This window comes from Myotis daubentonii, chromosome 7 (assembly GCF_963259705.1).
Source record: "Myotis daubentonii chromosome 7, mMyoDau2.1, whole genome shotgun sequence".
NCBI classification, from domain to species: Eukaryota; Metazoa; Chordata; class Mammalia; order Chiroptera; family Vespertilionidae; genus Myotis; species Myotis daubentonii.
In genome coordinates, this window is record NC_081846.1 from 9,686,369 (window position 1) to 9,700,518 (window position 14,150).

Sequence of the window (14,150 nt, forward strand, 5' to 3'; positions counted from 1 at the left end):
GGTTGTTTTTAAATTGGGTTGTTTGTGGAAGTTTTATTTTTTATTTTAGAAAATTTTCCATAGAGTTCCAGTCAAGATGATGATGTAAGTAAACATGGTATTCAGAACCTCTCACAACCACATCAAAATTACAACTAAGTTACAGAGCAACCACCATTCAGAATGCCTGAAATTAGCTGAAGTCCTGTAACTAAGGATATATAGAGGGAGCCCCATTGAGACATGGAACAGCCTGGTCCCATTCCCATGCATGGCACATAAAAATCAGAAGGAATATCTCAACTGTGGAGGTCCCCTCTGAAAATACAGGGGTCCCAGCCCAACACCAGGGCCCCCAGCCCAGGGTTCCAGTGCTGGGAAGACAAGTCCCCGTCACTTCCAGCTGTGAAAACTAGTGGCTGAGGGAGACGAAGGGCTCCGGGAGTCCCAGGCATGGTGCATGAAGGGCCCACACGCTGACTCACTCAGACTCCCTTGCTCTGAAAATTCTCGCCACTGTGTCTTCATGGACCCTTCCCCTTTGGAAGAAGGAAGTTGATTCTCTTCTTGTCACTTGCCAGTGGCCTTTTCTATGGCTGGAGATGAGGCATCTGTCCTTTTCTGCATCACGTCACTTTTTGTTAACATTTACATTTCAGGTTCATTGTAAGGGATACAACTCAAGAACATCCATATGGAAGAGATCCATAGGGCAAGAGATGAGAGGTGGGAGTGGCAGGGAGCTTCCGTACCTTCTCAGGGCACACCCCCTCAATGTGTTTGCCAACCCAGCAAGTCTAGATTTTCAACTCTCCTCCTAACTGTGTGAATTTCCTGCACTCCCTCTTTCCTCAACATGAGGGCACTTGGCAAGATGAGCCCGCAAGGAGTAATGGTAGATGTTCCCAATGCACTTTTTATAACTTGGATCAGGATGGCAGAAAGAGATATATTTTACATATAGCAAGTTATTCATTGTGACTTGTGAGAAGGTTTACAGATTAGTGGAGAATTCATTTCTTATTTCAATTCAGAGCGAGCCAATGAACGCATGGATTATACCAGGCTTTTCTATGGGAGGGTGAAGAGGTGGCTTCCACTTGGAAAGCCCGACATAACAGCTTCCGGGGAATGCAAGCAACCCTTCAGAATTCAGACACCCTCTGTGAGGAGGGAGGGAACCCCTGGTGGCCCTGAGGCACCAGGCTAGCAGTGACAGAGTGGGATGTTGAGTCTGAGGATGTCTGCTATGTGCTGCCCGCAGAGGGAGAGAGGCCTGAGGGAGGGGCTCAGCAATGGTGTGTATATTTCCTTGAATCCTTGCCCAGAAACCATAACCTCAGGGAAATATTTCAGGCTCTGCCATTGGGAGAAGCTGCTTATGAACAAACCGGTTATTGGTTCCACACGCTCCACTTCCCCAGGAATCTTAGCTGGGAGGTTATGTGATATGGTGTTGGTGAGAATTAACCATTATTGAGCTCTGTCCATGTGCTAGGCCAGTGATGGCGAACCTATGACACGAGTGTCAGAGGTGACACACGAACTCATTTTTTGGGTTGATTTTTCTTTGTTAAATGGCATTTAAATATATAAAATAAATATCAAAAATATAATTCTTTGTTTTACTATGGTTGCAAATATCAAAACATTTCTATATGTGACACGGCACCAGAGTTAAGTTAGGGTTTTTCAAAATGCTGACACGCCGAGCTCAAAAGGTTCGCCATCACTGCGCTAGGCACTGTTCTAAGAGCTTTCTAGGGCTTATCTCATTTAATTCTTCAATCACATTATCACTGAATGATGAGGAAACCGAGACCCAAGAGGTCAAGTACTTTGCTGAAAGCCAAAGTGGCTAGAAAGGAATGGAGCTGGAGTTTGGCAGTCTGACCCCAGAGCTTGCCCTCCAAACACCTGGCTTCACTGTGTAGCTGCGGGAGCTCAGGCAACGGCTTCACTTCTTTGAAAAGTAAACAAGTTTCTTTCAGTTTTGCAATTCTGCGGTTTCACAGTTAAAACACGGCTCCCTGGGACCTCACCTTCTCCAAGGTGAGGAGGAATGTGCAGGTGCACCTCTTTGTGTGACAGCAGCTTGGGTCCTTTTCAGTGTGTTTTCTGGTCTGGTGGATACTAGACTTGCTCAGCCTGAGGTGAGCACCCAGGACAGACCCTTCATCTTAACCATAGTTAATAACTGACTCAGAGGCTAGGGCGGAGCTCCCCAGATTCTACTGAAGTCTGGCTGGTGGGCCAAGAACAGTTTCAAGAGATATTTTCCTGTTATTGTTCTGTGACAACTCATTCTTGGCTTCCTCTTTATGATGGATCCTTAGTCAGAGGAACCAGGGAGTTTGCAGAAACCCTTCAAAGCACTGCAATCCTCAGCCAATGCCAAAAGCCTGACTAAGTAATCCCAGGGCTATGGACTGATTTTTGTCTTTCCCAGATTGAGTCTCTGAGCCTTTTTTCTTTAATTTTTTGCTGGGGTCCAACTCCAGCAGGTCCAGGGGTCCCCAAAGGTGTGGACGGAGTCGGCGAAGAAGGAATGACACGGAGGCAGCGTTCAGTTGATCAGCAGCCTAGCCAGGATCTCTAGCCAGGATCTCCAGCCAAGTTCTGTTCAGGATCTCCAGTGAAGTTCTGGTTAGGATCTCCAACCAGGTTCTGTGTCCATGTTCTCTTGCTAGGTTCTCCAGCCAGGTTCTGTTTCCATGTTCTATCTCTAGGTTCTGTGGCCAGTTTCTGTCCAGGATCTTTTGCCATGTTCTCTCCAGCGAAGTTCTTCTGTCTCTAGGTTCTGTGTAGGTTCTGTGTAGGTTCTGTGTCTAGGTTCTTTGTGTAGGTTCTGTCTCTAGGTTCCTGTGTGTAGGCTCTGTCTCTAGGTTCCTGTGTCTAGGTTCTGTGTCTAGGTTCTCTATCCTGTTGTCTTGTTACATCTGTATTTATACCAGTTGATTCCAATCCTATCAATCTCTATTCCAAAGGTTAGGGCGTTTCTTATCTCCATTCCAGGGAGTAAAGATTATGTAGCTTAAGCATGATTGTTCGTAGTTAAAGTGATTAATTACCCGCCTGGCACTTAGTTAAGGGGTTTTATTCCCTCCCTAACTTTAGGGGAAAATCCCTACCTGGGGAAACAACCTTTCTCAGAGAGGTGACCTTGGTTAAAACACATAGTGCCAAGAAGGTGAGCAAACATATTAAGAACAGTATGCCATATATGCCAGGTCCCTTGAAACAGCAAGGATGGACCGGCTCCCGGCAATTTTTAAAATTGATTTTATTTATGTTTATTTTATTGTTGACAGTATTATAGAGGTCCCCCATTTCTCATCCTTTACCCCCTTCCTCCCAGTCCCTGCCCCACTGCAGGCCTTCTCCACACTATTGTCTGTGTCCATTGGTTGTGCATATATGCATGAGTTCTTTGGTAAATCTCTTCCCATATCCCCCTTTCTTCTCCTTCGTATCTGCTCAGTGACTGTACCCAAACAAGCTTTCTAACAGAAATATTCACCTCCCTGGTGGTCTAGTGGTTAGGATTCGGCGCGCTCTCTCTAACAGAAATATTTGATCTGATTCATGTGGTATTGACTCTCAACCCACCTTGTGTAAGGATATCTAAGTGAGGAGGTAATATTTGAAGAAAATAAGTATTTCTCTTTCTCGGTGACCAAGTAACCCTGGTCTCTATGGAGATGTTGGGACCATCTGCTTACAGTCTAACTTCTGGAACCAGCACAAAGGTCTGGACAGTTTCTTTGGGGGCGTTTCCAACTGGGGTCTCACCCTTAGTGGCTTTGAGGGCTCAGAGTTCTTTGTGTCTGTCTTGGTTCTTCTTCCTCTTTCTGTGATCATCTCTGTCCTTCCTACCTTTCTTTATAACCTTCAGAAGTGTGCTGACACTTGCTATGGAGGGGATGATATTGCCCTTTCAGTCACACATACATTTTTTAAAAAAATATATATTTTATTGATTTTTTACAGAGAGCAAGGGAGAGAGATAGAGAGTTAGAAACATCGATGAGAGAGAAACATTGATCAGCTGCCTCCTGCACATCTCCTACTGGGGATGTGCCCGCAACCAAGATACATGCCCTTGACCAGAATCGAACCTGGGACCTTTCAGTCCGCAGGCCGACGCTCTATCCACTGAGCCAAACCGGTTTTGGCAGTCACACATACTTTTAAAATTATTTCCAGAAAGGGAATTTCTTTTTTATCTACTGATGCCACTTCTTTTCCGTTTGGATTCAAGCTGTACCATGTTTTCAGGAGATCATTTTAGCCACACAGAGGCCCCACTGAAGCCAACTCAGATAATTTATAATCATAGGCTGTGATAGCCTTCAGAAATAATTGCATACATTTTAAAATCCCCACTGTGATTGCTACCAAAGAGATTTCTCTGGTTTGGAGAAAACAGATCACTGAATCCTACCATCTGAAAATAATTATCATTTGATATTTTTGTTGTCTTGTTAGGTCCTTACCTATGCTTTCTTCACTTTGCTAATTCAAAAAGGAAGATGCTTTTGCATAAACCCTGGGTTTTCCAAAGTTAAAAAACATACTTTGTTATTTGACACTGAGAATTGACATTTTGCAATTATACCAGGTGAAGTCTGAATTTTAGTCAGGGCCTGGCCATTGATTAATTCCAGACCAGGCCCAGGATCTTGAGAATTCTCTGGCTTTAGTACCGATAAATGGAGTGGTTGGTTAGAAACATTAAACTCTTAAAGTGAAGATTCACTAATAAGTGGTTCCATCTCTTCTTCTTTCAAGGAGGAAACTGTGTACAGGATGGATCGTAAACATAGAGGCTACTGTGTTGTTATCAACAACCAGAACTTTACCTCACTGTCAGAAAGAAAAGGGACCGATAAAGACGCTGGTAAGAAAGGCTGTAATAGTACATAGAATGGAAGCTGGGGATCTTAAAATAATTTTTCATTTTCATATTTTCTTTCTGTAATTTTTATTTATTTATTTTTTTTAAAATTTTTATTGATTTTTTTTTACAGAGAGGAAGGGAGAGGGATAGAGAGTTAGAAACATTGATGAGAGAGAAACATCGATCAGCTGCCTCTTGCACATCCCCTACTGGGGATGTGCCACAACCAAGGTCATGCCCTTGACCAGAATTGAACCTGGGACCCTTCAGTCCGCAGGCCAACGCTCCATCCACTGAGCCAAACCGGTTAGGGCTCTTTCTGTAATTTTTAGTCTTCCATTTAATGTAAGGATGATATTACAAATGTTTCGAAGCCTCCTATATACCCCTAGTGTTTTAGTCTATCCAGGCTGCCGTATCAAACAACTGAGACTGGGTGGCTTATAACCAACCAATCTGTATTTCTCATGGTTCTGAAGGCTGGGACGTCTAAGATCAAGGCTATGGGGTTTCAGTGTCTGGTGAGAGTGTGGTTCCTACATGGCTATCTTCTCACTGTAACCTCACTTGGGGCTTCTTTATGGGCTCAACCCTCATGGCCTAAGCACCTCTCGAAGTTCCCACTTTCTAATGCCCATACCTTGAGGGTTAGGATTTCAACATGTGAATTTTGGGGAGACACAAATTTTTAGACCATAGCACCTGGGGTGTCAGCAACCTGCTTACAGTGTGAAAAGGGCCCTTGACCACATATGATTCTGTGATGTAGGGGCGAGCATGCTGGGTCAGTTTGAGAAAACCTGTGTTTGAGCTCTGGCTCCACCACTAACTGGGATTTGTGACCACGGGAGAGTCGCAGAGCCTCAGCTCCTCACCCGTGAAGGAGAATGGACTCTGGCCTCTGCTCACTCGCGGGGCCATTGTGATAGCCCTGTGGGTGCTATAAAAAGGCAGGTTAATTATAAAATTTTATTGTTATGAAAGTAAAACATAATCCAAAGTTTCAGGATATTTGCTGTGCAATTTGTATAACTATTAGCATTGTTTGACCCCTTTTATTTCATTTCACTCTGTTTTATTTCATCATTCATCCCCCCACTTTTTTTTTTTTTTTAACAGAGTGCCTGAAGCATGTGTTCCAGTGGCTTGGGTTCAACGTAGATATGCGGGTTGATGTAACTAAAGAACGGCTGGACGAAGTTCTGCAAAAATATAAGAGCCATCCAGATCATGCCGACGGAGACTGCTTTGTGTTCTGTTTTCTGACCCACGGGCAATTTGGAGCTGTCTACTCTTCAGACCAGGCCCTCATTCCCATCCGGGAGATCATGGCTCACTTCACGGCCCAGCAGTGCCCTGGTCTGGCTAACAAACCCAAACTCTTTTTCATCCAGGCCTGTCAAGGAGGAGAGATACAATCTTCTGTGTCCATTGAAGCAGATGCTGTAAATCCTGAGTTAGTAGAGCCTCCCCTTCAGGAAAGTGTTCCTGTGGAAGCAGATTTCCTTCTTGGCCTGTCCACTGTCCCCGGCTACGTATCTTTTCGTCACAAGACAGAAGGGAGCTGGTATATTCAATCTCTGTATAACTATTTGAAGGAATTGGTCCCAAGGTAAGAGTTTCGCATTGTTCTCTCCACCTACCTGTTTATCCATCCATCTATTCACCTACCCGTCCATCTGTCCATCCGTCCACCCGTCCATCCGTCCATCCATCCATCCATCCATCCAACAAACCTGTATTGAGAACCAACATATAACTGGAAAGGAAGATATGGAATAAAAAAAAAGACACAGTCCTGGCCCTCACGCTGCTCACAATCTAGAGGGACTGACAAGCAGATGGGGAAGAGCATCCCCCTGGGGTAGCTATATATACTGTAAAGCACAGGTGTTATGGGGACACATAGAACTGGTACCTCACTCAGATTTGGAGGAGGGGAAACTTCTAACTGCGGTGAAAGACGTGTTGAGCAGAGGGCGCAGCATATATAAAAGCATGGGGGCCTTTAATGTGTTCCTTCCTTTATTAATTTATCAGCCACGCATATTTAGTGAGTGCCTATGTGCTGCCTGTGGGCCATATGCTTGGTCTCCTGCCTTTGCTCTGACAACTGTCCTTCTGCCTCTGCCACATGCTCCTTACCTCGTTTCCTGGAAATGAGCCTTCACCAAGGTTCTGCCCTGGACCTCCTCTCCTCCCCTCCCCTCTCCTCCCCTCCCCTCCCCTCCCCTCCCCTCCTCTCCCCTCCCCTCCCATCCCCTCCCCTCCCCTCCCCTCTCCTCCCCTCCCCTCCCCTTCCCTCCCTATCTCTCTCCTCTCTGGGTAGTTTTCGCTATCCCCGAGGCCACTGGCATCTCCATAGAAATGTCTCCCAAATTGCCATCTCTGAGTTCTGCCATCTCTGAAGTTTAGCTTCATCCAATTTTATGTCCTCGGCGCCTGGCATAATATCTGACATATTGTTGAGCTTGGTAACTCTTTGCTGCACCAATGAATGAGTGACCAAGTCAACCTCATTCTGAAGGTCATTCTTACACATTTTCACAACCTGCCAGACACCCTCCGATCTTTGCGTTGCCTCGGACCTCACATCCCTATGAACATCCTGAATTCATCTGCTCAGCCCGCTCCGGGAGCTCCTACTCCCGAGTGCCATCTCTGGAAATGGCCACGATGTTCTGGGAATTTAAGACAGCGAATCCGGATTGGAGCTTCGAGGGACCTAAGCTTTTCTCTCTTTTTTGCCAACCTCTCCATCCCCACCATAGCCGTCGGAGACCGAAGTCCTGTGGCTTCAGAGACGAGGCAATATTTTATCGAGGGACACTGTGTGCCTGCTAGACCGGACTGAGCTAGGGGCGAGGGAGATGGCTGTAAATCAGAGACAAAAACCTCTTCTCCGGGGTTCGGGTCGCTGGGCGGAGGGAAGAGCGGGCGGGCGGGCAGCACTGGCACCAGATGCGGGACAGGACGGGGGAGCTGCGAGTTTCGGGCGGGGCCGGGGGGCTGCGGGCAGGGACGGCGGAGCCAGCGACTACCACGCCAGCCGCCCCGGACATCCATGAGGACGATGATTCCTGCACCGAGGAGGCAGCCGAATCCAACCGCGACCCCCAGTTGGAGCCCGTGGTTTCCCTTCCTGAGCAAGAAATGAAAGCCCGGGACGCAGATGAAGAGGAACGTTTCAAAATGCGGCCAAAGCTGTTTCGAGTCGCTTCCGAGAAGCATCGCCCAGCCGCTGAGCATGGAAGGAAGGAGGCCCGGCGACGCCCAGCTCCCGAAGCAGAAGGAAAGGGACATCGCCTCCTCCCGCTGGCGGACCGGACCTTGAAGACACGCGCCCACCCCTCTCTCCCCCAGCGATGGGGCCGAACCAGAACCAGAACCAGCGCCGGCAGGGACCGCGCCGGGCACGGAACACCCAGGCCACTTGTGGATGAGCGCCCCACGCCATGCGCTTCCTCGATGCTGAACCTGCAAGATGAAGCTTGAAGAACGCAGGGCAGAGAGGAAAGGGAGGAGGACTGGGCAGGAACGATAGTGCCGAGATCTTAGAGGCCGGAAAGCCAGGAGGTCTTTCGGTGGAGGAGACCCGGGAGAAAGCCGAGGAGAAGCAAGAAGTCCTCTGCCCTTGTTTTCTGTTCCTTTTTCCTTTTTAAAAAAATACATATTTTTACTTCAGAGAGGAAGAGAGAGAGAAAGATTAATGATGAGAGAGAATCCCCGATTGGCTGCCCTCTGCACGCCCCACACTGGGGCCTGAGCCCACAACCCGGGCATGTGCCTGACTGGGAATCGAACCGTGACCTCCCAGTCCACAGGTCAAGCTTCACCACCGAACCACGCCCACTGGGCTCCTTTGTCCTTTTTAAAAAAAATTTGCCCTCCCCCTTCTTTTCGGTTTGTTTTTATGAGGGACTTTATATAAAGAACTGAATTCCAACATTCAGGTGTTCTGGTTGTTTGGAAGTTTTTGCCCTGTTGGAGACCCCCAGCCATGAAAATGCACTGTGCTAACTTTCTTTTCCATCATTTATAGTCATCACACATAGTGAATAAGCAACTCATTCGAAGACTTAAAAAAAGAAATCTCTTCTCCATGTAGCTTACAGTCCAGTAAGAGGTAGACATATGATAAAACTGTAAGTAAATGAGAATTTAAGTTAATAAGATAATTTCAGGAAGTGATGCCTGCTACAAAGAAAGCAAAACAGGATCATGATATGGGGGAGGGGGGGAGGCAAGGAGGTGCTTGAGAAGGCTTCTTGGGAGAGGTGATCCTGGGAGTGGCTGAATGCTGAGGAGTCAGCCACAGCAAGATTTCCGGAGAGAGAACAGCAGGGTGGAGGGACTAAAATCAGGCAGGGCTTACATCCCCATCTGAAAAATAACAATGCTGCCCTAGGTCAGTGGTTGGCAAACTCATTAGTCAACAGAGCCAAATGTCAACAGTACAACGATTGAAATTTCTTTTGAGAGCCAAATTTTTTAAACTTAAACTATATAGGTAGGTACATTGTTATTAATTTAGAGTACTCCTAAGCTGGCCTTTGCTAAAATGTTCTCAATCTGATTGAGGTACGTTCGCTGAGGTCGACCCCTTCCAACTCTCCCATCCACACCCGTCTTGTGTACTTGTTTCATCTATCTCCTTTCCGAAAACTGACTTCTGCATGGGCCACGAAGTTTCAATCTCACTGTATATGCACCCGCACGTGGTATTTTGTGGAAGAGCCACACTCAAGGGGCCAAAGAGCCGCATGTGGCTCGCGAGCCGCGGTTTGCCAACCACTGCCCTAGCTGGTTTGACTCAGTGGGTAGAGCATCAGCCTGCAGACTGAAGGATCCCAGGTTTGATTCCGGTCAAGGGCATGTACCTTGGTTGCAGGCTCCTTCCTGGCCAGGGGGCCCTGGTCAGGGCACTTGCAGGAGCCAACCAATCGATGTGTTTCTCTCACATCAATATTTCTCTGTCTTTCCCTCTCTCTTCCACTCTCTCTAAAAATCAATGGAACAATATCCTCGGGTGAGGATTAAAAAAATAATAATGAAAACTAATGATGAAGACGAGAAGTAGCAGTAATACTAATCATACTAACAATGATGGTCAGTGGAATATTGCAGCCGGTGTTCTAAGTGCTTTACATAAATTACCTTATTTAATTCCCATGGCAATCCCTAAAATGAGTACTATAATGGTCTTCATTTTAGAGCTGAGAAAACGGAAGCATAGGAAAGTAAGTAACCTGCTTAAGACTGCATGATCCGTGAGTGACAGAGCTATGATTCAAACCTGAGTCTGTCTGAAGAGCCTATGTGTTGCTTCTGATGATGTGTATTGCCCGCCTCTGGAACATTCATGCTAATAAAGGCTGCACATCCTGCAAGCCCAGGCTCACATGCTCTCTCCTCTATGGAGCCTTCTCTTCTCCCAGCCAGGAGTTCTGTCTTTCTCCTTCAAACTTTCAACAGAACTTTGACCTTTTCAGATGGCATTGATCACATTCTGCCTTGTATTATGAATTTGGTGTCTATGCAATCCTTGGTACATGTTTTATGTCTGCATTTTAAGTGTTTCAGATCAAGAATTGTATCACTTTCATCTCTGTATCCCTCTCCAAACCAAGAATAGAGAGGACATTATTAAGAGGGCTCTCTTTCTCCACCTCTACCACCTGCCTGTCTATTCTTTCCATCTTTCTATGATCCATCCATCCATCTATTTATCTAGCTAGCTATCAGCTTGAAGGAAGAAAAATAATTATATGTAAAATTCCTTTGTGGACTAAGTACATTAAAATGCAAGCTGTAATTATTATAATGCCCTTAAACACTGAATGTAGAATTGAAAATTTTATGTAATTTAGAATTTCTTTTTTTAATTTCAGAGGTATTTCTTTTCTTTTTTTGTTTTGTTAATCTTCACTCGAGAACACTTTTCCATTGATTTTTAGGAAGAGTGGAAGAGAGAGGGAAAGACAGAAAAAAACATCGATGTGAGAGAAACACATCAAGTGCTTGTCTCTTGCACGAGCCCTGACTGGGGCCTGTGCCAGGGAGGAGCCTGCAACCAAAGTTTGTGCCCTTGAGTGGAATCGAACCCTGACCCTTTGGTCCACAGGCTGACGCTCTATCCACTGAGCCAAACCAGCTAGGGCCAGAAATATTTCTTTATAGTGGGCAGGATTCCAGTTAGAATCTGCATCTGTTGGGCTAGGAAGGAGTCACATGATTTATGGTCTTATTTCTTTTTTGTTTTTTTATGGTCTTATTTCTAAGACCTGGTACATGATTTATGTCTCCTGATTGAAAATATGTTTTCTTCTTTGCCTGCAGACATGAAGATATCTTATCCATCCTCACTGCTGTCAATAATGATGTGAGTCGACGAGGTGTAACGAAGAAACAGATCCCTCAACCTTATTTCACACTACGTAAAAAAGTCATATTCCCTGTGCCCCTGCGGGAACCTCCGAAGAGGGTTTTCACTGACTCTTAGACTTGAAAGGAACCTTCTCTTCCAACTTCCCACCCAGCATAGGAATCAGTGACAGATGGTGAACTGGCCTTCGTCTGTCACTCTAGCAATAAGAAATGTTCTACTTTCTGACACAGTAAATTCTGTGTCCCCCCCTTCCCCTTTTAAACAAATCTAAATGCTACAAAACTTTTTTCTTTTTAATTATTGATGCCTTGGGTTATAATCTTGGCTTTTGCTCTGCACCCTGAGAAAAAAGCAATTGACTTTGGTTTGTGTAGCTGTAAAGGAAAAGGTGGAACGAGGACATTTTAAGGTTCCCTTTCGCTCTAGGAACCAATGTCCTTAGATTTCCCCTCTCCTTGACAACTCCTTGTTATAAGGGACCACTCCTGTGTCCCCTCCCCATGGCCCTGTTTTGGACATTGACCCATGATGAGATCACAAGATCATGGTTTCCAACCCTCCCTCTGCTCTTGCCATCCCAAAGCTTTCCTTCTGCACACCTCCTGGAGGGAACCTTTGGTTTACAGCCATGCCCTCCTGCTTCCGTGTTCAGGAAGGTGTTGCTGCAGGAACTGGGCTGGCTCTAGGAAATGACACGCTCAGCTACTCCGGGAGCGAAACTTTACAACCTGATGCTACTTCCCTGTCGGTCAGGACCTTGCAGAGGCTGGTGACAGAACACTCAACGCAGACCGAGGAAAGCAAAGGACTTGTTGCCTCTGCCACTTGAACACATGATGCGTGGTGCTGACTTCCGGGGAGGCCTGAGTCAGGACTCTGGGGTACAGCGTGTGTCTCCCGGCTTGGGGGTGGTGGGGGTGGGGGGTGGGGGGCCCCTCAGGGTTGGCAGCTGCACTAACACGCTTGGCTCTTCCAGCCAAAGGAAGTGGAGAGGAGCAGCTTGGGGATGCTCGCTCGCTGTTTACAGGAACTGTTGCCCCTTCTTGGCCAGAGAGGTGTCTGCCTGTGGAGGGCTATGCCTGTGGATAGGTGGCTCTGTATGGAAGCCTTGACGCTTCTAAAATTAAGGTTTTGAACATTTCTATGTATGTGAACTCTGTTTTCAATTTCAAGAGGAATTTCTCTTTTTTAATTCTTGGAAAGAGGGAGATGGAAAGTGCTGCGTAAGACCTTCGTTTATAGATGAGGAAGCCGCGGTCCCAGGAGGCAGGGCAACGTGCTGCAGCCTTCCAGCCGGCTATTGTTTACGTGATTCATTTCCCATGGAAGCGAGCTGAGCAGTCACGGGACATAGTGGGGCTTTATGAACGGCCCCTTGGATATGCAGAGGCTCATGACAGACGTCGGGGAATGAAGAACATCCTCAGTGATGTCTGATTTTATAGTCAAATTCATTTATGGTGAACTTTCTAGGAGAAATGGTCATGAGAACCTTGTTAATGTAACTAGTAATCATGTGGATTTGAATGTAGCTTGGCAAAGGAACCCATATGTCAGGATGGTCTTCTAAAACTGTGGTTCATACATGTCAGAGGAACAGCTGGTGGTTACAGTCTTTGTTCAGTTGCATATGCACAGGTCTTGGCCACTTACCAGTCCTCCTCTACAAGGGAAGCATGGCGTGGCGCAGAGCAGAGCAGAGAGTCAGGGGTAGAAGCTTTGGGTTTGTGATGCCCTGTGAAGCCCTTGCTCTAAGACAATAACTCAAGTTGGTTTTCTGAGCCTTTTCTATAAAGTAGAGAAAATATTATCTGTTGGAAGGATTAAGGAATATATATATGCATACATACAGGGTGGGGTAAAAGTAGGTTGACAATTGTAAACCTTTTGCCCCATCCTGTATATATTCTTAGATTTAATGGCTATCTATTTAGTTATCTATTTAACTATATAGATAGCTAAACAGAGACACCTATATGCATATATATATATATATATATATATATATATATGTATATATATATATATACACTGTATCACCTTTTTGGTTATATATATATTATATAAAATGTAATTGTGCTGCTGTGCATATAAGGCTTTTAGATGCAGAGTCTTTTGGTAGTAACGCAAATGAAAATAGCAGAATCTGAGTTCCTTTGCATCTTATTCCAGCTACTTGTAGCTGCAAATCAACACTAGCAATACCTACTGCCATCCTCTGAGTGAAAAGCTGGCTCTTCCCTCACTGGCTCATAATGTCCCCGCAGCAACAAGGCCAGCTCCTGGCTCTGCGTCCAGATAGACAAAGCACTGCTTACGACGTCTCCCTCATTGGAAACATTTGGGGTTTACCTGTGGGGCTACTTCAGGGACTGAAGTGTGATGGGCCCGTATGATATCTAGGGGATTCCCCCTTAGTAATACATTATCTCCCGGCCAATGCTCAGGTAATTTAAATATATAAGCAACTGGTGCACTGTGGGTACTGGCCAATCAGAATAGACACTGACCAGTATAATTCAGTGGTAAATGCTGCTGAATAACAGCCCTTTATCAATGATCAAGTCTCCACTGAGGCCAATCAAATTAGAAGTTTAGCTCATTTTAGAGATGACTTTTGTGCCACATCTACCTTACAGTCTTCCAGGTCAGATGCTGTCTGAGTGATTTAGTCAAGCTGTTCTCAGCCTGGAATTTTGGGTCCACAGGTGTTTGTGGCTTTCTTCTCAGGGTCTTTGAGTCCTCCACCATCATTTTAAATGTTGTCATTCCTTTTTGGTGATAATGAAGAAACGTTAATAGAAGTGAATCCTGGCTCTTCTGTATGACCAGTTTATATGCATTTGAGTTCTGCTACACAGACTCTGTGCTCACATCCTGATG

At 45.8% G+C, this 14,150-nt stretch overlaps 1 protein-coding gene across 1 annotated transcript in view; it reads left to right on the forward strand.

Annotated features, from left to right (window-relative positions):
- CASP10 (caspase 10) overlaps positions 1-12,177 on the forward strand; it is a 29,998-nt gene extending 17,821 nt beyond the window's left edge. Inside the window, exons 6-8 of the mRNA XM_059702747.1 lie at positions 4,771-4,879; positions 5,999-6,491; positions 11,219-12,177. Coding sequence (XP_059558730.1) covers positions 4,771-4,879; positions 5,999-6,491; positions 11,219-11,381 — 765 coding nt within the window. The 3' untranslated portion in view covers positions 11,382-12,177. The remainder of the gene's footprint in view (positions 1-4,770; positions 4,880-5,998; positions 6,492-11,218) is intronic.
- The last annotated feature ends 1,973 nt before the right edge of the window (positions 12,178-14,150 follow it).